The 21164-nt window shown below is 39.7% G+C and overlaps 1 protein-coding gene and 1 long non-coding RNA gene across 5 annotated transcripts in view; one reads left to right on the top strand and one right to left on the bottom strand.

The window, feature by feature from the left end:
• The window catches only part of KIAA0232 (KIAA0232 ortholog), a 69565-nt gene that overhangs the window by 7256 nt on the left and 41145 nt on the right, over positions 1-21164 (top strand). For 2 of the 4 annotated variants that reach the window (XM_030491268.1, XM_030491269.1), the window contains exon 2: positions 12466-12969. The exons of 1 other annotated variant lie outside the window; for it this stretch is intronic. In XM_030491268.1, coding sequence (XP_030347128.1) covers positions 12739-12969 — 231 coding nt within the window. In that variant the 5' untranslated portion in view covers positions 12466-12738. Of the gene's footprint in view, positions 1-12465; positions 12970-14632; positions 14687-21164 lie in introns of those variants that run through there. One more of the 4 variants, XM_030491270.1, reaches the window with a different exon arrangement.
• Positions 1245-20048, bottom strand: LOC115610184. The gene is made up of 3 exons (XR_003992149.1): positions 20038-20048; positions 16862-16864; positions 1245-1376 (listed from the first exon to the last, which is right to left on the bottom strand). It is a non-coding gene; the product is annotated as an uncharacterized LOC115610184 (long non-coding RNA).

The raw sequence follows: 21164 nt of genomic DNA, 5'->3' as shown, positions 1-21164 counted from the left end.
GTAAGATATTAGCAAGAAGCTCTTTATTGTGAGGCTTGTGAAGCACTGGCAGAGGTTGCCCACAGAAGCTGTGGCTGCCTCATCCCTGGCAGTGCTCAAGGCCAGGCTGGTCGAGTCTTTGAGCAATCTGGTCTAGTGGAAGGTGTCCCTGTCCATGGCAGGGGCCTTAGAACTAGATGGTCTTTAATTTCCCTTCCAACCCAAACTATTGTATGATTCTATTTTAAGTTTTTCAAAAGATAGTCATTACCTCCTAGAATCACAGACCAAGTATAGAAAACATAAAACATTTAGAAAAGACCTTCATACAAATTAAAGAAGTTAATAAACCAAAGTAGAATGTATAGTGTAGTCATTAAACAGTTAGATGTTTATATACATCTGGGTTGTTAACTTTGGAACTATACATAGCTGGAGAAATTCCATAACCTTTAAATGGGCAGTGGCTCTTTGGAATTTGAAATTCTTTCTCCTTTCCCTCCCCAACTGAAAGATGCGATGTATGCCTAAGAATAAATTGTGTATTAATTGAAATAAATCCTATATGCTTGTACTAAAAGAGTGGCCAGGGGGCTGCTTGGTGCTGCAGTAGCATTCCAGCTGATGTGAAGAGCACTGAATATTTTATCAGGGTGGCCCTGCTGGTGGCCTGGGGGATGGCTCCCTGTGGTGGCTGCCTGTGCTCAGAGGACGCCACATCACCTCCCGGGGCACACTGGTGCTTGTGTCTATGCACTGAGATTATAGAAACTGCAGGCAAGTCAGTTTTAATGGGTGCACACATAACTTGGTGCTCGGGCCTCCAAGCCATTACTGTCCCGCTTGGGAAGGAAGTTCTAACAGCTGTTTGCTTTTGTTTGAACAGATAGTTTGAACTGCTTTAGAAGTTGAGTATATTGAAGACATCAGGAGGGCAGGAAGGAGAATAGTCAAGAGCATATCTCTGATCTTTCTGTTACTCAACTGCATCCTCTGTTGTGTTGTTAAGCCCCACATGTATTCTAGGTGATAGAAAGGCTAGTAAATATAGTGAGACACAAGTAGGAGAAAGCTTACAGGTTTTACATGCCAGTAGTCCTGAAGATAAATGTCTCAGCCTAAAATGTGTTCATCCTTTGTGATCTTACTTGTATTTGGGTTTGGTTTCTATTAACTCCATTTACTTATCCTTAAATCTGAGAGTTACTGAAGTATGATGATTTTAATCAGCAATGTATGATCTGTTACTCGTATACATAGTAAGATACAGCTTTTGGTAAATAGTGTACATGTGAAGATTCTCCTGGTTCTGAACAAAAAAGACTGTCTCCTGCATGAGGTTACAGCTGGACAAGTATTTCTCCCCAGGACCTCTTGGGCCCTGTAGCAGGCAATCCCTGTGTGGGTCAGGCTTGAGGTAAATGGAGGAGAGAAGAGATACTTGTCACTGGCTTTGCTTTGGTATGCTGATAAGATCTGCAGTTCTAAATTGAAAAACTTAAATCATACCAATGTCTTCAATGGTGAAAAGAAATTTAACAGAACAGCCTGAAACCTGATATTGTTACACTGATGGCTGGGGAGCACTGTAAAGCATGAGGTGAGCAACGTGTACGTTTTTGGGGCACACACATGCCACCTTCTGCATTAGCACTCACTTTCTCTTGGGTTCCCTATGCTTTGGCGCACCATGATATTCTAGGGTAGTCACAGTGCAACACTTGCCTCTCTCCTACCAGACTTGAAGCAAACAGTAATTTCTTTGTCATCTCCAGGGTACTGTTGCGGTGGGATTCTGTTTGTTTTGAGGCTGGATCTGCTGAATGATATAAGTATGGGATACAGTTGCATGTAGTCAGTAGGGAATTTCTGTAAAAGTGTTGGAAGTACATATCATATCTGTTGAAGTACCTGGATTGGCTTCCACACTTCATGTTCCAAAGGATAATGGTGGTCTGAAAGACTTGCATTGGAATTAGCTAAAAGCATAGCTTCTGAACTCTACCTTCCTAATATTTTCTTGTTACACTTCAGTGGATCTGTTAAAAGGGGCAGCCCCACTTCCCCCTTTATACCAGATTGTCCTAGTTTTCACTGGGATAGAGTTAATTTTGTTCCTCATAGCTGGTGCAGTGCTGTGTTTTGGCTTTAGTCTGAGAACAATGCTGATAACACACCGATGTTTTAGCTGTTGCTCAGTAGCGCTTACCCTCATCAAGGACTTTTCAGTCTCATGCTCTGCCAGTGAGGAGAGGCACAAGAAGCCAGGAGGAAGCAGAGACAGGACACCTGACCCAAACCAGCCAAAGGGGTATTCCATACCACAGCACGTCATGCTCAGTATGTAGACTGGGGGGAGTTATCTAGAAGAGACTGATCACTGCTCGGGTCTGGCTTGGTATCGGTCAATAGCAGTTGTTTTGTGCATCACTTGGGTTTATTATTGGTTTGGTTTGGGTTTTTTGAGTTTTACCTTTCTCTCTCTTTTCATTATCTTCCTTTTTCATTGTTACTAGGATAATTATATTGTACTTTAGTTATTAAACTGTTCTTATCTCAACCCACTGGTTTTACATTTTTTTTCTGATTCTCTTCCCCATCCCACTGGGATGGAGAGGGAGGGGAAGTGAGTGAGCAGCTGCGTGGTACTTAAGTTTTTGGCTGGGATTAAACCATGACACAGATGTAGAAATGTTGTGGCAACTGAGTTGATCACTTATTTGTATCTTTTGATGACTGGCCCACCAAAAATGAATTTTTCTCATTTAGAACAAACTGATCCAGCTTGTACCTGCATCCACATAGTGGATTGGTTAAGTACAAGGACAAAGGGTGAGAACACCAGGAAAGGACAATGAGAAAAACAGTAGAACATCCTCTCTTGGTGGCAGCGTGCTGCTCAGGGCAGTTTGTAGTACACTAACCAGCCTTTCAGTCAGCCACTTGGGTTTCTTCGTCAAGATGCTGCTGCTGGTGGTGTTCTCCTGGAAGTTAGTTACTGCTGGTATAAAACCCATCACTTCTGGCTTTTACAAACTGGTACTTGTGCTGGCAATAGTAGCAATTACATCAAATGTTGTCATTTGTCATCAAATGTTGCAGCATCGTTGTAAGTTAATTTTTAATGTAAAAAGTATTTACCGAAATTCCTTGTCATTAGGTGCTGATTTATATTTTTAAACTTAAAAAATATCCTATTTAAGTTGTGTGCAGAAAGATGTGTGCGCAGTTTTCTTTTTTCAGATAGGATTTAAAAAATAATGTAGTCTCATTTAAACAAAGAAGTAAAATTTAATTCAAACACCAGGTTTAAGCAAGCTTGAAATTTAGTTCAAAATCCAGTCTGGACAGGAACCAACCTGGAAAAATTTTCTCATGGCAGTTTATGTTCATAGTTTTTTTTAGAATAGAATGGAATGACTGGGTCTGTATTGGCAGTCAGGTAACATTGTTTGGACAAATTCTCACTAAAATAACGTAAATGTTGCCATTGTTAATGGCAGGTGGGCAGCTGAAACTAGTGACCTCTGAAATTCACACCTGTAAATTCAGACAGTCTGTGAATGCCTTTCCATTTATCAAATCTGATCAGTGTTTGAAGGTGTTTAACAGTTGTAAGCCCTTCTTAAAATGAATACTGGAATTTTTTGAGACATAATGTTTTGGGTTGGGGGGTGCAGGTTACAAATGTGCTGTACTTATCTGGTGCAACTGCTCAACTATCTGTGGTACGAGAAATTGTTCTATTAGGTTTTATTTTGTCAGAAATGTTCTGGGTTTCTTATGTTTATTAGATGGAAGTGATGGCTACATGCTGCCTTTAATAAAGTGCTTGCTTTTGGGGTTTTCTTACGCATCTTTAATAATGAGTCTTCACCTCCTGAAACAGTTTCCTGAGTGATGCTATGAAATAACGATACTTCTGTCTTGAAGGTAAAATTTGCTTCCTAAATTATCAAGACATCTATTAAAACATGATCTGCAAAACTTGCAAACTATTAGGGCTTATTAATTAAGTCCTGTTACATGTAGTGATAAACTACTTCCTCGGTCTCCACAGTGTAGAGGTGCTTCTTTACAGGACTGCCACATGTAATAGGAACCCTTTCAAGAGAGTCTGTTTGAGACTAGAGTTCTATAAAGTGGTGAAGTTTCGGTATGTGGTGGCCATAGTATGCTGTGACTGTTCTGCACAGTAAGTTTTGCTGCTAGGTTGTGCTTTTTCCTCTTTCCATCTTGCCTTACTTACTGATTGTACGTGTTTGTTTTGAGGAAGTGGAGAATAATCAGATTACCAAGAATTTGGGATCTTGGATATGCAGCTGGAGCCTTAGTGCAGGTGCCTCACCTGCCAGGTCTGCAGTCCAGTGACAGTTGTTTCCTGTAGCTCAGATTTTGCTCTCACACACGCTTGATGTTCTGACATCTTGTAACAAAGTTCCTGTATGTTAATACCGTGCAGCCCCGTGAGTGGATTATCTAATTAAACTCCTCCAGCTATTGTTTTTTGTGGTGTTCTTCTATTATGGTGAACATGAATGTTTTATAAGAACAGCTGTGCTGATTCAGACAAAGGCTTTGTCAGACGCGGTACTTGTCTGCAACAGCATCTGTAAGTGAGCCATTAGGGGAGAAAAAGAACAGGGAGGGTATATGTGATACCTCTCCTGGATACTCCCTCAGCCTCAGAGCAGGGGATTTCCTGGGCTTGATGTGGTTTGTGTAGTTGGAAACTCTCAAGGGATCTCTCTTGTTCTATTTCCTTCGGAGCCCATTTAAGTTTTGGTTTTTTTCTCCTCAGTATGTTTTTGCAAGGAATTTCTAATAGCTGTGGTGTGAAGTTTTGTACATAGCTCTTACTAACCTGTTGGTACTTTCTATTAAAAAAAGATACTGAACAGTCTTCATCCATGGAGGCACGTCAGCTTTGATATTACGCAACCAGGGTTGCATCGTATGTACTACTGTACATACTGTACTGCATGCAAAGCAGTAATTCAGTGACACAAAGATGACTTTGGTTTTGTTCTGTGATTTGCTCTTCTGTCCGCTGCTGCGTTTGAGCTTATAGTTTCATGAAATATCTAACATACTACTTAGGAAATAGATCCTGGGATTAGTAGCTCACAGCTCATTGTTCTATGCATTAATAGCATGTGGTTGTATTCTGTGTCTTATTTCAGGTTTTACCTGTGCTGAATTTTGTTTGCCTTTTTATTATCCAGTGCAGTTTCATAAAGTCTTTCTGCATTTTTCTCAGTTATTTTCTGTTTGCTGTCCCTGATAGCTCGCTGTTCTTTGGTAGCTTCTTAACTGGGTCACCCATCTCATCTTCCAGGTCACTTAGGAATTTGTTAATCAATGCAGGTCCCAGTGCAGGCTCTTAAACTGTGCTGGTGACACGCTAGTGTCATCTTGGTGATATCTCTGTTCTTTTTCTTTGCCAACCTTAGAAAATGAGGTGCTTATGGTAGCTCTTGAATCCTTTGAGTAATGCCATTAAGCTTTTATACAGGATTAGCAGCTTCAGATTTTCATTTGGATAAGTGTTATGAAAATAAGCTTGCAGATTTACAAGAAAAATCCTGCAGTAACACCTACACACTGGTTTCTGTCTCCTCTGTGGGTTCTCTGGCTTGACTTGAGTTACACTAGAACCGTAGCATAAACCAGCCTTGTCGAACATCAGTCAACTGTAAAGCATATATCCATTACGGATGAGATTGTATCACTCCTGCATTTCCTGCTGATACTTCTTCAGAAAGGAAATTCTGTGCATATTTAAAAGCTAATTCACAGAGCTGCTTTTATGCTTCTGACCACTTTTAGTGTTCCTTGCTTTGATTCCAGCTGTGTTTTAATCCCGTGGCATGGCAGTGCTTCTGAAGCTTTGTGGCAGAGATGGTTTGAACTGAGACGGAGGGGGCAGTTTGGTTACAGCACAGGCCTTATCAATTTTTGTTTTCCAAGAACGTTTCGGTGTCTTGGTCATGAATCAGGTCCCTGCTCTGCTCTTTATTGTACAATAACATCAAACATCACCAATGCATAAAACCCTCTGTCCTTGCTCTGAAGACTCTACAGCCAAATTTCTCAGGTTATTGAGGAATGTGATTAAAAAAGAACAACTACTTCTGCTTCTGAATTCACATCCTTTAAATGCCATGTGAAATTTATTAAGGACACAGATTGCATTGTTTGCTAGATTTTAAATAGGCTTTGTTTCTGGGCTTGGACACTGCCCTCCTCACTGTGTGGCCGTTTGGTTTGTATGTTAAGGATTTGTTTTGATTTTTCACTGAAAGAAACAAAATAAATGATGGTAAAATTGCCGATTCCTCCATAATCTATAAGAACAGTTTTGCAGTTCAGTTACCGTTGTATGATGTGACTGTGCTTTGTATCCAGCAGGGACTGAAACTTACTTGAAGTGAATATGTGATTTTAGTATGTTATTGACCAAACTTGATAAAATTTTCACTTTGATTTGTTCTAGTTAGGATTCGCATATTTTGTAGTCAGGGAAAAGAAGGATTGTTTTAATACAACCATTCTGGGGAAAAAAACCCCAACTTTTTCCTGGTTAAAAAATGTGGACACTTACATCCACATTAAAAAATAAGTCAGAAAGAATTCTGGTTTTTGTTTTCTTTTGTTTCTCCATGCATTGAAAAACTGTCATACATTGTCAAAGACGATAGTGGGGAACCCCCTCTCCCCAGCTTTGAAACTGTGTAATTTAGTGACATATTTCAAAGGATAATAGAGGAAATTTTGTATAAACCAGCAGTTATGACTTAACTATTGTGTGAGAATGTGTTTGGTCTAATTGTTAACATAGAGCAGTAGGCAGAAAATGAAGCACTGCAAACACAGATGTTGTTCCTCTTGGAAGGAAGGAAAAAGGTAGCATCTGTAGCTTTATTTAGATCTACTACTCCATAGTAAATATATCAAAATGTGTAAAGAGTAACTGAGGCCTGAGAGACTTTGCAAATTACACAAATAAATAATACATTAGTTTTCAACTTCCTTCAATGTGTAGATCCTGTAATTTTTGTTTCCACTGAGAATGTAGACCCCAGCGTGTCAGCCTGCAGTCAGTTTGCTTCCTTTTCAAGTTACCTTTTTATGATCTTCAAAAGATAGTCTGTGGACCGTCAGTTTACCTGAAAGGACAAGAGTTAGTGGTGTGGTTTTTACTCTTCTATTCGTAGAATGGTTTGGGTTAGAAAGGACCTTAAGATTATCTAGCTCCAACCCCCCTGCCGTGGGCAGGGACACCTCACAAGGCTTTGTCCAACCTGGCCTTGAACACTGCTGGGGATGTAGCATTTACCACTTCTTTGGGCAACCTGTTCCTATTCCAATACTTTGTTACTTTAAGAGTTATTAGTAGGTATATCTTTAAGAAAGCTTGGAAGTTTGTTCAAGCTTTAAGTCTACTTATTTTTTTCATTTACAAAAAATGTTTGTTCAGAACCTTGCTCTGTGGATACATAATTTTCAGAGGCCTCTTGGTGCTGATAAAATACAGATGAAGTTACCTTAGATTAATTCAGTGGGTTTTGTGGTTTGGCTTTGGTCACTGTTTTCCAGGATTAGAAACAATTGGGAAAAAAAGGTCTTACTTTTAAGCTCCTTGAAAGAACTTCTTTTTGGTACAAGAGGCGATTATGTAGAGAAAAAAAGACGTTAAAGACATGGAAATGTCTTGCCTGGCATGAGCTTTTACCCAATCTTTCTGTTGATAGTCTGATAAGAATGGTTACGTATGCTAGAACTTTCTGGGTGGGCTTGGATCAAGCTTCATTGAAGAGTGGTTTAATTATACCTCTCTTCTACTGCGCTTCTAGGTAATCTTAGTGTAATTATACACTATCTTGCTGTGTTCCTGCAGACACAACTGTCACAAGGTGTTTGTATGGCCCTTAGTGTGGTCCCAAGACACTTCTTAATAAAAAAAATAAATCTGTTTGTTATGACAGTACTCATATCCCATCTCACTTATAGGGAAGAATGGGATTATTTAGTCTTCAGGAAAAGTTATTTACCATGCAGGAACAGCTCTGTTGTAGGGAACGGACCTGGAGTGTTCCAGCTTCAGTTTCTGTACCATTGCTCCTCCTTCCTGTTTCTTCTATAGATTATTTAAAGTTGTTGCTTTTCCATAACTAGATCTTAGAAGACTAAAACTCAGCTATTTTCTTCTGCTGTCTATTTTGGGTCAGAAGAATGTTTAGTGACTATCACACTGAGTAGAATTTTGAGAAAGAGTATCTATTCTAAGATGGTCTAAGTTGGAAAACTCCAAGTGTTTACACACTGTATTCCAGTTCCTTTACAAAACACCTCCTAAATTGGCTCTTGTGCCTCTAGTGGTTAAGCTGTCAACAGCTTATCTAACAGTAACCTTGTTAAGGTCACTGATTAGTATTACAAAAACTGAAGGTTACTTGAAAAAAATCTACTAGGAAATAGAGTAAGTAGAAATTTTTCAGAAATAATGTAATCATCTATTTTTGGCTTTAGCATTTGTGAGTTATCAGTAGTTTTAACAAACTATTGATAGAGATGTGTAGATTTCTATTTGGTAATTCTCATTATAAGCCATGTCCCTCCATCGTATTTTATAGCTGGAAATGGAGAATTCTTTCCAACTTGGTAGTTAAAATAAGTAGCCTTGCACTAGTTGCTTAGGCTGTATTGTAGCCTCCTGTTCAGAGTGATCATTGTGAGGATGGAGAAAATTTAACAAGACAGTGTGAAAAAGATTAAAAAAGGATGATAACTTGTTTGTCAGGACATGTTGTATTTAAAGTCAAGCTTCACATCTGTTAGCAGAAATGTTCAGTCTTTGAGTGACTTGTATTACTTTGCTACATGAAGCCTCTCTAGTGCTGGGGTGGGATAATACTCAGTTTGCATGAAATCTTGTTAATTCTAGAATATAATGGAAATCTGTTTAAGACTTTCTGTAAAGCAAAGTACTTGACAGTTGTAAAATGACAACTCCTAGATATTATTTCAGATTTATTTTTTTTTTAGTTTTCCAGGTTTTATATCGTATATCTTTTGAAACTTAACATAATGTTGAGCTAGGTAATTGAATATGATATTAAAAAAGCTGCACTATAATATTTTAACATCATAGAAATTTTGGGTTTGTCTCATTTCCTAGTTCCTGCGATAACTTGTCTCTCCCTTTTCTTCCCCATCTAAAAAAAGCAAGACATGCTTTTAACTAGGCAGCCAAAGTCAGTCTGGTTTTGCCAGCCTAGATCTCAAGATTTCTCAAATGCTTCATGAAAGTAAGTGTTAAGATAGAAAAGAGAGGCCACATTATCACCTCATTCGGGGAAAAGCTGAAGCATAAACTCAGTCCTCAGTATGTGCTAAGGATCTTAATGTGTAAGAGTAAGTTTTGATTGATGTGACTCAGTTTCCAGAAGCCCTTTGCTTTGCTATATCATAGAATCAGAATGGTTTGGGTTGGAAGGAACCTTTAAAGATCGTCTAGTCCACCCCACACACACACCCCTACTGTGAGCAGGGACATCTTTCACTAGATCAGGTTGCTCCAAGCCCTGTCCAGCCTGACCTTGAACACTTCAAATAGGTCATTCTCTGGACAAGCTGTTCCAGTGTCTCACCACGCTCATCATAGCAAACATCTTCCTTATGTCCAGTCTAAATCTACTGTCTGTCAGTTTGAAAGCATTGTCTCATGTACTGTCACTACAGGGCCTCGTAAAAAGTCTGTTCCCATCTTATAAGCCCCCTTTAGGTACTGAAAGGCTGCAGTAAGGTCTCCCAAGCTTTCTTTGGCCACTCTTCCCTTCAGAGCTTTATCCCATGGTACCCTACCAAGCAGATGACTGAAGGGACCAGAGTCTGCTCTCCTGAAGTCCAGTGTAGTGAGTTTGCTGTGTGCCCTTCTTGCTGCCTTAAGAATCTTGAACTCCGCTACATCTTGGTCATTGCAGCCAAGGCTGCCCTTGAGCTTCACATTCCCACCAGCCTCTACTTGTTGGTGGGAACAAGGTCCAGCATAGCACCTCTCCTTGTTAGCTCCTCTAGCATTTGGAGAAGGATGTTGTCATCAAGGCATTCCAGTAACCTCTTGGATTGTTTGTGCCCTGCTGTGTTGTCCCTCCAGCAGACACTGGGGTGGCTGAAGGTCCCCATGAGGATCAGGGCTTGTGAGGTGCTCCTGTCTGTCTATAGACGGCCTCATCTGCTCAGTCCTCCCAGTCGGGCAGCCTGTAGCAGACCCCCACTGTAATGTCCCCTGTCCCTGCCCTCCTGTTAATTCTGACCCATAAGCTCTCTGTCAGCTCCTCATCCATCCCAGGCAGAGCTTCATGCGCTCCAGCTTGTACTCCAGCTGGTCATTGACATAGAGGGTGACACCTCCTCCTCATCTCCCCTGCCTGTCTTTCCTGAAGAGCCTACCTTCCATTCCAACATTCCAGTCATAGCCATTCCACTACATCTCCGTGATGCCAGTAAGACCATGGCACTGCAGGTGTGCCCATCGTCTCTAACTCCTGTTGTTTATCCCACATGCTACATTGTGTTTGCATAAAGGCATTTCAGTTGGGCTCCTGATGAAGCTGACTTACTGGCTGGAGTGGCTGAAATTCCTTTTTGCTCTCTTCCTGCTGACCTGTGATCCCTCTCCAGGCTCTGGGCATCCCTTGCTGGCGCTGGCATCAAACTGGTAGGAGTGGGATGGATGAAGGTTTGCCTCTCCTTGCATCTTTAAAACTCTCTTCACCAGCTTGGCAAGCCTACGACTGAAGATGCTCTTCCCCTTCTGATAGATAGACCCCATCAGCCTCCAGGAGGACTTCCTGATCTCTTGTTTTACAGTTCCACTCTCTCCTCCCCCCATTATTTTCCTCCCCATCCACCTTTTCATAATTTCTCTTTCCAGTGGAACTTGCTGTCAACTTTTTAAAAGTTATTGGTTTCCTGAACAGTCAAGTTGTTCTGCTCCGTGTCTCAAAAAGACAAATCAAGAGAGTCACTTTTCCTAGAGATTTGACACGTGGGGAGTGATGCGGAGTACCAGCGGGAGAAGGATGAAATAGATGTTTGAGTGGAACGCTGTTCTTCAGCGACTTAGAGTATGGACTACTTAAGAGTTTAGACTTGTGGCTCCTGACTTGGAGTATCTTGATCACAATATGAGACTTTTCTCATGTGTTCTGTTCTCTGATTTTGCGATGAAGCAGTCAGCTCCAGGCCCTTTGCAGGATGTTTCTACCTACTGTTATTTGTGCTTAGTTGAGATTCTGACGAATGCAAACATGTTACTGACAAAGATTGAATACTCCTGTGTTACTTTCTCCAAATGAACATTGCCCTCAGAGAAGTAAGGAGGCTTTAGTGTACTGTAGGGTTTTGTCAGCTCTGCAGCAACTGGTTAGAATGGGTTTATTTTTGATCATGTTGCAATTGACTCAGTAAAGATCTGGAATATACAGTTGCACCTGGGTGGTGCTGCAAAGAAAGCTCTTCTGAAAACTATGATCTTTCATTGTATGGACACAGGTTCCTCTGTGTTAGAGGGCAGGATGCCTACGTGTGTAGTGATTGCACCTTCTGCCCCTTACTTACCCAGATTGAGTTGGGATTGTGGGTGATATAAGCCTTAGGATGGTTTGTCTATTTTAGGACATGGTTTAGAGCTTAAGCTCTCAGGTAAGACTGGTGTATGCTTTCTGTAAAGAGGGTTAAGTGTTAATTCTGGCACTGATAAATTATGTTCTGCTCAAATATTTTAAGTTGTTTCAGAGATATATATTTATATGAGGACAGACTGTGAGTGATAAAATGCTTTGCTGTCCTTAGGCAAAGCAGATATTAAAACTACAAAAAAATCCCTCAAACCCAAGCCTGAAGATAGCAACTGTTTAGTGGTGGGATTTATGAAACTCCTGGCCAGATGAATTTCATAAATTCAATGTTTCATAAACAAGACACTTATTTTTCTATTCCAGAAACAGAAATCACTGCCAAACAGTAGGGTTTTATTGTCTCCTAGTGATACAAAATATACAGTCAGTCTTTATGCAGACTAGTGGTGCTTGTTTTGTTGGGTTTTTGGTTTCATTTTTTATTTAATCAAAGGTTTGTGTTGCTGCTTTTCAGTCGGCAGTGAAAATAATAAGATGTCAACTTGCCCATAAAGCTAGGTATTTGAAATACAGAACTGTATTTCAATCAACAGATTAGTTGTGAAGTCTTTGAAAGAATCTCTCTTCCTGCATTAAAAAGTACCTTTTCCAAAAGTCACCTTTAAACTTGGAATAATTCCTGTTGCTTTTCAAAATGACACTGAATAGGTGTACGATACATGTGCAGTAAGCAGTAGATAAATGACTGCTTTCTGCATTGGGTGGTGTTTTTTTACACTGTTTAATATTATTCATGTATGGATACATATTATCACAACTTATCATTTTTTCCTCTTTATAGGTCCTGCTGGGGACTTGCATCTGGCCTCAATGTGAAATTAAGGTAGAAAAACACATCTACATATGTGTTTGCTATTAGGATTTAGTTTATTCACTGGTCATGCCTGAAGAGTGATGTTCGTCTCTAGACGGCTAACTGCCAGGAAATATAAATGATTGTCCTAGAAGTCAAGCCTCTCTCCTATTTACTGGAGTGAAAATCACCTCCAGATACCGACGGAATATCAACTACAGAAAATGCTTCACGTTATAAGGATGCCAACCACCTAGATTCATGCGCCCTATCTGTACAGTTGTTGTGGATGGTTTGCCATCTGAAAGCTCCTCAAGCTCTTATCCAGGCCCTGTATCTGTTTCTGAAATGTCTCTGCTACATGCTTTGGGTCCAGTGCAGACCTGGCTGGGACAAGAGCTAGAGAAGTGTGGCATTGATGCCATGATTTATACTCGGTATGTCCTCAGTCTTCTGCTGCATGATAGCTATGACTACGACCTGCAGGAACAGGTATTTACATATTTTAGATGTTGTCCAGTGAAAGTGAGTTTTTGTATCAGTTCTGTTTTGTGTGTTATCCATGGGTATGGCTCAGGTGGGGGGTGGCTGTCTGTCAGTGTGTGGGTGGAAGGGGGGTATAAACCACATGGGAATCAAATTTGATGGGTGAACTGGGATTAATGTAGTTAGTTTGCTGCATGAGCAACTACATTAAACAAAACTTTCACGTTGCCACGATTGGCGTCAGAATTGTTAACACTGGAATGTTCCGTATCATAAACGCAGACCTTCAGTAGTGATGATTATAAAGTTAATTAATACTGGAACATTAGTAAACTAATGTAATTCTTGTAAACTGTGTGTCAAATTGGCCTGCTTCACAGTGGTTTGTAGAATCCCCATCAGTTCCCCTCATGGATTTCATCTTGTGTTGTTTTCTGTATTCAGGTATTTAAAATACATTATTGCACATACATTATTCATCTCGTCTGAAATCATGTTAATACTGAATCTTGATAAAAGCATGAGGAAGAGTTGTGGAACAGTGAGTCACTAGACATGGCTGGAATTCAGAAAGGGCAGGGGAAGGAAAGTGAAGCTGTGTATCCAACAGGCACAACTCTACTACTCTTTCCATGTGCCTTTATTGCTATGGATTTTATATGTTCCTAGAACAGACCTTTCAGTCCTGAATTCACCTCTTTTTTATTTTTTATTTTAATTTCTCTGCATCATCAATCAATATAAAAATACTTTTAATAGTGAAGTGGTCTGGGTGTAGTTCTGGTGCTTTCAGGAGAGGATGAGGCTGCTGTTGATCATAGACTTCATCTTTTAAGGTGCCTGTGATTACAGTGGGAAGGAAGGAAAGCGAATACCTCTTATTTGGTGGCTTAATTATTAGTTCTTTTTTGTTGCTGGTGTTTTGGTTGTACTTCACACATTGCTACCAAACTGCTTCAGAACTTTCATTGTTTTCTAGTTTACCTTTTGAGAAATCCAACAAGAGGCAAGGCAGGGAATTGTGGAATAGATATAAATGTAGATGAAGCAGAAAAAAACTTCATGTCAGATGTTGCCAGTTTCTGAATTTTTAGCAGCCACTACTGTGCATGAAAGCCTTCGTGCTTCCATTGTGCAAAACAGAACACAACGTGCAAAAGTAATTTTTGCTCAGAAGTTTTAACTGGCAGTGGTGGAAGTCACTGGGAACAGCCTCATGATCAATAATAGTAATTAAAAACCTCCACTCTAAGCCCTGTTTAGAATATCTCTTAACTGTGAACTTATTTAGGTCTTGGTCAGACATGAATTGCTATATTTTAGAAGGCGACAGAATGAAGTTCCAAAATGTGTTTGCAAGGAGGGTGTGGGGTGAGGACAGAAAAAAGAAACCAAGTGAAACCACAGCAGAGTTTGAGGAGCTTTATAGATAGCCTTGTGGCCTGGGGGAAAAACGAAGACTTGTTTCTTTTCAGTCCATTTTAAAGCATAGTCACTACTGTGATAATTTGAAATGACTGAAGTGCCCAAATTAGTTTTCTTTTTATCAGGTTTTGCAAGAAGCAGGGTAACTATATTATGAAAACCTCATTCAGTTTATTTCTCCTTTCAATACCTTAACTGTGAGCTTTGTGGGTTGATAATGGAATGTGTCTGTTCTTTTTCCAAGTTGATTATCTGAACCTAATGAGCCAAAGAGAGAAGAACACCACATGCTGACTGGGTAGCCAAAACCTGTATCGCTGAGCGGGTGCTGCAGTGCAGATGTGCAGGGTGTCTACTGAATGACATCGAGATGTGAAGAAGCTGGAAGTTTCTTTTCCACCTCCTCCAAGTTTATCATGCTTATAACATACTTTTATTGCATTTGTTCCCTCTACTTTCAAGTAATAGTTTTCTAAGCCTTGAGACCCAATATCAGTTTAGTCTTGGGATGATATTCTGTAATAAGGATTGGATGCATTATGTTGTGAAACATACCGCTACCGCATTCCATTCTCAAAAAGCTTAGTTTTTAAAGACTGCAAATACAGGTTTCTTACATAGAGAATTGAGGAAATCTGAAAACACATCTGCTTGTTCTTTTATTTATGTTACTATTTATTTTCCTTATTGCCTCCTGGTTCTTTGTATGAGCCAACATTTTAAACTTAATTTTGGTTCAGTTAAGTCATTCAGAAACAGGAAAATCTGTACTCCAAAGCATAATTTGCATATAAGCAGTTTCAGTCCAATTTTGGGATGGGTACAACATTAAGATCAAGGGGAAAACCAAATATTAGTGTTGTTTACAAATAGCTATCAGGGAAGAGTGCAGCAGTTAAACATCTAAACGAGCAATAATTTAGGAGTAAAATAGTGAGAGTTGGTGAGCTCCTTTAATTCAGATTAATTCCCATGGAAGAGTTGGTTCTTGGCATCTTGGGAATTTTTTCCTGCCATATGATTCCTTTGATTCCTGAGAAGGATGCCAGAATTTGCAGGAAAGAACTGTTTTCAATAGTGGTTTTATTGCAGTGATTTCTCCCCAGCTTAGAGGACAGCTACAAAGAGGACAGAGGCTCTTTCTTCACAAGGAGTCCCAGGGAGAAGAAGAGGGACAATGGGTACAAGTTGTGCTGCATGAAGTTTCATCTCGAGATGAGAAGAAATTTATTTAGTTTCATTGAGTAGTGAAAACAGTCATTCACTGGAACAACCTCTTGGAACAACTGGAACTGGATAAAGTCCCCATTGCTAGAGGTTTTCAAGATGGAGTAGGACAGGGTGCTAGATACCTTGCCTGTGCTCCCTTTCCCTTGAAAGGGTGGACCAGATGATCTTTTGAAGTCTCTTCCAACCTAGGCAGTTCTGTGATTCTTTGCTTGTGGAACTCTTGTTTCTGTGGGGAATGATTAGCCATCACTTCTTCCCAAAAATCCAGCAATGACTTCTGTTGGAAGGCATGTGTGGTCTCCGAACACCAGAGTGGAAAAATCCATTGCAGTGTGCTTTTTTTGTGGGGCGGGGGTGGTGAAGAGGACAAATTTAGGAAGATTTAATCTTATGGATACTGTATAAATCATCTTGATTAGAAATGCTGCAAACTGAAGATGGTCATTAAGATGTTTGCACCTCAGAATGTTGATGACATCATTAGCACTGTTTTAGTTGCTTCAGGAAGCCTGCTGCCATGCTTGCTTTATAGTGTTCTGGTGTCATCAACTGTAGCAGGGAAATGGAACTCTGAAGTCCTGGGCTGAGGTTCTGTCAGGTAAGTTCAGAAAGGCTTAAAATAAACAGTGAAGGAAAACACTTCCCCAACCTTATTAGTCATACCCACCTATTTAACATACCAGTGTTATTGTGTTATCAGTCACTTCTGTTTAACGTAAGTATTTCAAAAGAATATGGGAGTCTCGATTGACTAGGTCTTCAGGGTTATTTTTGAGAATAACCAGGATATTTCCTTTTAGTTTGTTAGTATAATACGTGGTTTCTGGTCTTGGTTCTGCTGCAGACATCTGTGGTTTTGGTCATTTGACTTCTCGTTGCCCAAGAAGACACGCTGCTCTCGTGAGACCTCACTGGAGTATTGTGTACAGTTCTGGTGTCCTCAACATAAAAAGGACATGGAGCTGTTGGAGCGAGTCCAGAGAAGGGCCACGAGGATGATCAGGGGCTGGAGCACCTCCTGTATGAAGACAGGCTGAGAAAGTTGGGGCTCTTCAGCCTGGAGAAGAGAAGCTGCGTGGAGACCTCATAGCAGCCTTCCAGTATCTGAAGGGGGCCTACAGGGATGCTGGGGAGGGACTCTTCCTTAGGGACTGTAGTGATAGGACAAGAGGTAATGGGTTTAAACTTAAACAGGGGAGATATAAGTTAGATGTTTACTGTGAGGGTGGTGAAGCACTGGAACAGGCTGTCCAGAGGAGCTGTGAATGATCCATTCCTGGCAGTGTTCAAGGCCAGGGGGGACAGGGCCTTGAGCAACCTGGTCTAATGGAAGGTGTCCCTGCCCATGGCAGGGGGATTAGAACTAGGTGATCTTACGGTCCTTTCCAAGCCAAACCATTCTATGGTTCTGTGATATACTGCAACCAAATTTTACTGGAATGTTTGCAGTTTTTATTCTGACTCACTGGCTCAAGCTGAAATACCTATTAGAATGTTGGGAAAATTGATAAGCAGGTACATTTTGTCCAGCTGTCATTCAAAGTACTAGAGATCTTTCAAGAAAGCAAACTTGCTTATGGTAAATTGCACTGTGGTATCGAGATCTTCCAGAGCTGCTATGGTTATATATATGTTATATACGTATCCAGAATTACTGTAATACCTCCTAAATACATACACTTTAAATGTTTTCTAAAAAATACTCAAGTACTGAGGTTAACTTAATTATTACTGGCATTTCTAGTACAATTCTTACTCAAGCCATACTTGCTAGTTTTAGAAATGAGTCTGAAATTGATTTACACATAAATTAGATGTCTACATGGTTAAAATTGTTAAATCTGTTGAACCATGTTATATATCGTATTATAGTCATTATTCAGGTGTATTAGGGGTTTTTTTGTTCGTTGGTTTGGTTTCTTAAGATTTGAAGCTTATCAATGGTCTCTGTTCAGAATGTTATTTTGTTCTGAGGTAGATGACCTTTGAAATGCTTTTGGTCTGTTAAAGAAAATCTCATGAAACTGGTAGAGGTTTAAAGGCTGTGATGGTAACTGAAGCACAGAATGTTCCTGTTAAGTATATATACTTCCGTCATTTGCATTTTATTACTGAATTTTCTTATTTTGGAGTAAAGGATAAATTAAGGAGAAAACCCCGTTAAAACTTCTGACAAATCTTTGACTTCTGAGGACCTACAGAATTGCTGTTGGAGATCTGAACACTGAGGCAGCCTTTTGACTTCAGTCTAGATTGATTTTTAATCTGAATGCCTTGCTCTTAGTTTCCTAATGTTAAACCAAATAGGTGCTCTTAAGATTTGTGATTGTTATTTAAATGCTAATGAAAAATATATTTGTAGATACACATGTTCTCAAATCAGTTTGTGATACAGTAAATACTGCATTAAGATAGTATAATCTGTGTGAAGCGGAAGACATTGCCTTAAAATACATTGTGTGAAACATTATTTCATTGGTCTTTATTTGTACAGTATTAAAATCAGTGTTCTGTGTTGTATCTTTCATATGCTATTTGTAAGCATAGCTTGTTTCTGAATATAACGATTTCATGCGTTTTGCCTGCAGACTCTTCTCCCTTTTGAAGGGATGGAGCCTTTATTAAAAAAAAATAAAACAACTCCCAAAAAACCCAACCAAAAACCAAACCCAACAGCCAGACACTGCAAGATAAAGACTTTGTTTGTAAGCCTTTGGTCACGCAGCCTGAAGGTCTAAAGGCATTTGTTACACATACTTTCCATATCAAGTGAATTCTTTTGCTTTTGATCTTCTTCTTTCAACTCATTTTTGGAAGGTGACATTTTCTTCTGGTTCTCAAAAGTAAAAATCCTAAAAAAGTTCTTCTAAAAGACAATCTTTTCCTAACTCTGAGAATTCAGTAGGAGTTGTACTGCAAACTGTTTTGTGACCAGCATGAGAGATTTTCCTTTTGATTTTTGATTTATAAGAGGGAAGGTTTCATTTTGGAAGACTAATATTTGTAGACTGGTTTGAAATAGTTCCATTCAGGTAATCTTTTTAGTAGATGGAGGGATAGCAAACATCTTCAGAATGATAACTACACTTCTGCTGACTCTCTGACTGTAGTTTTTATTCTTGCTTTTTCATCATTAGCACATACATATTTGAAGTCCAAAATGTAGTTTAATTTTTTTATATTAAGAGACGAACAGAGACCTCAGCCCACGTACAGCAAATTTTAGGTCTTTACTTGGTAGTTTTATCTCTGTAAATAGTTTTGGCGTTTCAGTCTGCACTGGGATGGGAATATCATTGCCAGCTCTTCTGCATTTGGCCAGTACGTGCTGGTGACCTGTGACAGCACTTGTGATGCACCTGCGAGGTTCCAAGATCCAGTCGAATGTGGGGTGTTTGTTCTCTCTGCCATCCCATGTTAACCCAGTAGAGGGACCTGATGTCTAGATTTATATTCTAGTAATAGATACTCAGTATATTTTAGGGGGGAGAGGATCTGTTTTGTTGTGGTTGTTTTGAAGCGAAAATCTCATCCATAACCTAAAGATAGGAGGAGAAATGAGGATTTGGTCCTCTGTACCACACTAACCCTGTATTAAATGTTAATCTGGGTGGTATGTCTATAACAAACGATGACAATGCAGGTTCTAGTATAATTACAACTGCTCTTCTGTCACCCCTAAGAAATAACTGTGGGTTATTGAAACCCAAATCTTTAATGCATTTAAATGTGCAGAGTATAGTTTAGTTACAGTAGGGTGATGCTGTGTGACTGCTGCAGAGAAGTGCCATAAAGTTTCAAAGTTCACCAGCAACATGTAGAAGTGAATTTCTTGAATGCAAAACATTTTCAGATGGTGTTTCTGCTTATTAAGCTGCACAACATTCCTGGAGGAACAATTTTTACAGTTTTCTGACCTTAGCTTTTTAATCATTACTCAAACCAAGTATGTAAAATGCAAGTTGTGGAAATGTGTGTAATTTGAAGTCCTCAGAGTATTCAAATGTGTACATCTTTGAAAGGCTGGAAATAAACCCCCTGGATTTTTAATACGTAAATGTATAAACTGAAGAAAGAGCAAATTTATCACATTTACAAAACAGTGCTATATCCTCAAGTTAATATGCCCCTAAAGCTTATTTATTAGTAGAAAATAGTTTTACTCTTTGCAAAAGCTTAGATAAGTAAGTTTAAAAGTTCATAGAGGAAAACTTAGCTATAGTTCCTACCCGCTCCCCTCCCAGGAGTGACTGTCTGAGGACTGTATAACTTTCACTGTCATATTGAAAGTTTGGAAAGAGTTGGTGAGAAAAATTGGGGGGTTGTGGATTTCTGTTCAGTTAAGCAGTGGAACGTGACTGAAATGGCTTTACTGTAATGGTATGTGCCTCAGAGAACTCCCAGATGTTCTCTCTGAACCACCGTGTGTGCAGTAGGGTAGAGCCTCTTGTTTTCAGTCTTAGAGCAGACTTGAGATTCTCTCGGTGCGATGGCCTTTGTCCTGTGGAAGCACCTGTAGTTTTGTCCGTGCAGAACTGCTGCACCTATAATTGTTTTGCAGGTGCTGAAGTTGTTTCATTTGGGTTCCTTGCAGGTGCTGTCAGTACAAGAGCTTCCAGTCAAAGCTCATGTAACAGTTCTGGCCAACGCAACTCAAGTTTGTACTAGTGCAGTGTCTCTGTGGGACTTACTCTTTTATATATATATATAAAATCTATTAATTTTTAGTTGGTATTTGACTTGTTAGTTATAACTGCTCTGTTCTGCATTTCTTGGTGACCGATAGATATGGGGTAAATTTGGAGGATCATGGACATCAAATACATCATTTGTATTCTTTATTCCATTTTAGGGATGGGAATTGCAGTGGTAGGGATTGGAGCTCAGCTGTAGGCTGTACGGGTCTCAGGGTAGTCAGCTTCAGCTGATAACTTAGTGCAGAAGAAAAGCATTTGTTCTCAAGGACTGTGGTTATCTGGGAATTTTTCTTTCAGACTGTTTTCTGCCTTTGTACTGGTGAGAGTGATAATGTTGAAATGCTGATTGCTTTGCAGACGTGTCTGTTCTAATATGTGACATGATGTCCATTTCAGGACATCAAACTTACATAGGTTCTGTGGTGCTTATCTCATGTACTATCCTATTGAAGCAGGCACATCTGTGTAATAGAGTTAAAACGTTATTATTAGCTTCTGCTCCGAGTAATCAAAGCTGTCTCCTGAAACAGGACTATATTACCTTTTGGTGACTTTTAAAATTGCATTTAATGCTTAGTTATGGTGTATCTCTCACAGTCACACAAAAAGAAAAACAGTATTTTATTGTTATGACTACTAATGTATTCTCACAAAGGCTTACATAATGCAAAGCAGAGATACAGGCTCAAGTGCCAGGCTGGTTAGGCCTCCTAGCAGTCAGGATTTATTTGTAGCCATCTCTGTGCTGATATGCTTGTACTGTTTCGGGTTCTGGGCCTAGCTGAGATACATCCTTGGTGTTCTTTGTTCAGTAGACCATTGCATGACCATACACTCATCACATATCTC

The sequence above is a fragment of the Strigops habroptila genome, chromosome 7, assembly GCF_004027225.2.
Source record: "Strigops habroptila isolate Jane chromosome 7, bStrHab1.2.pri, whole genome shotgun sequence".
Classification (NCBI taxonomy): Eukaryota; Metazoa; Chordata; class Aves; order Psittaciformes; family Psittacidae; genus Strigops; species Strigops habroptila.
This window is presented reverse-complemented; position numbering and strand designations above follow the sequence as displayed.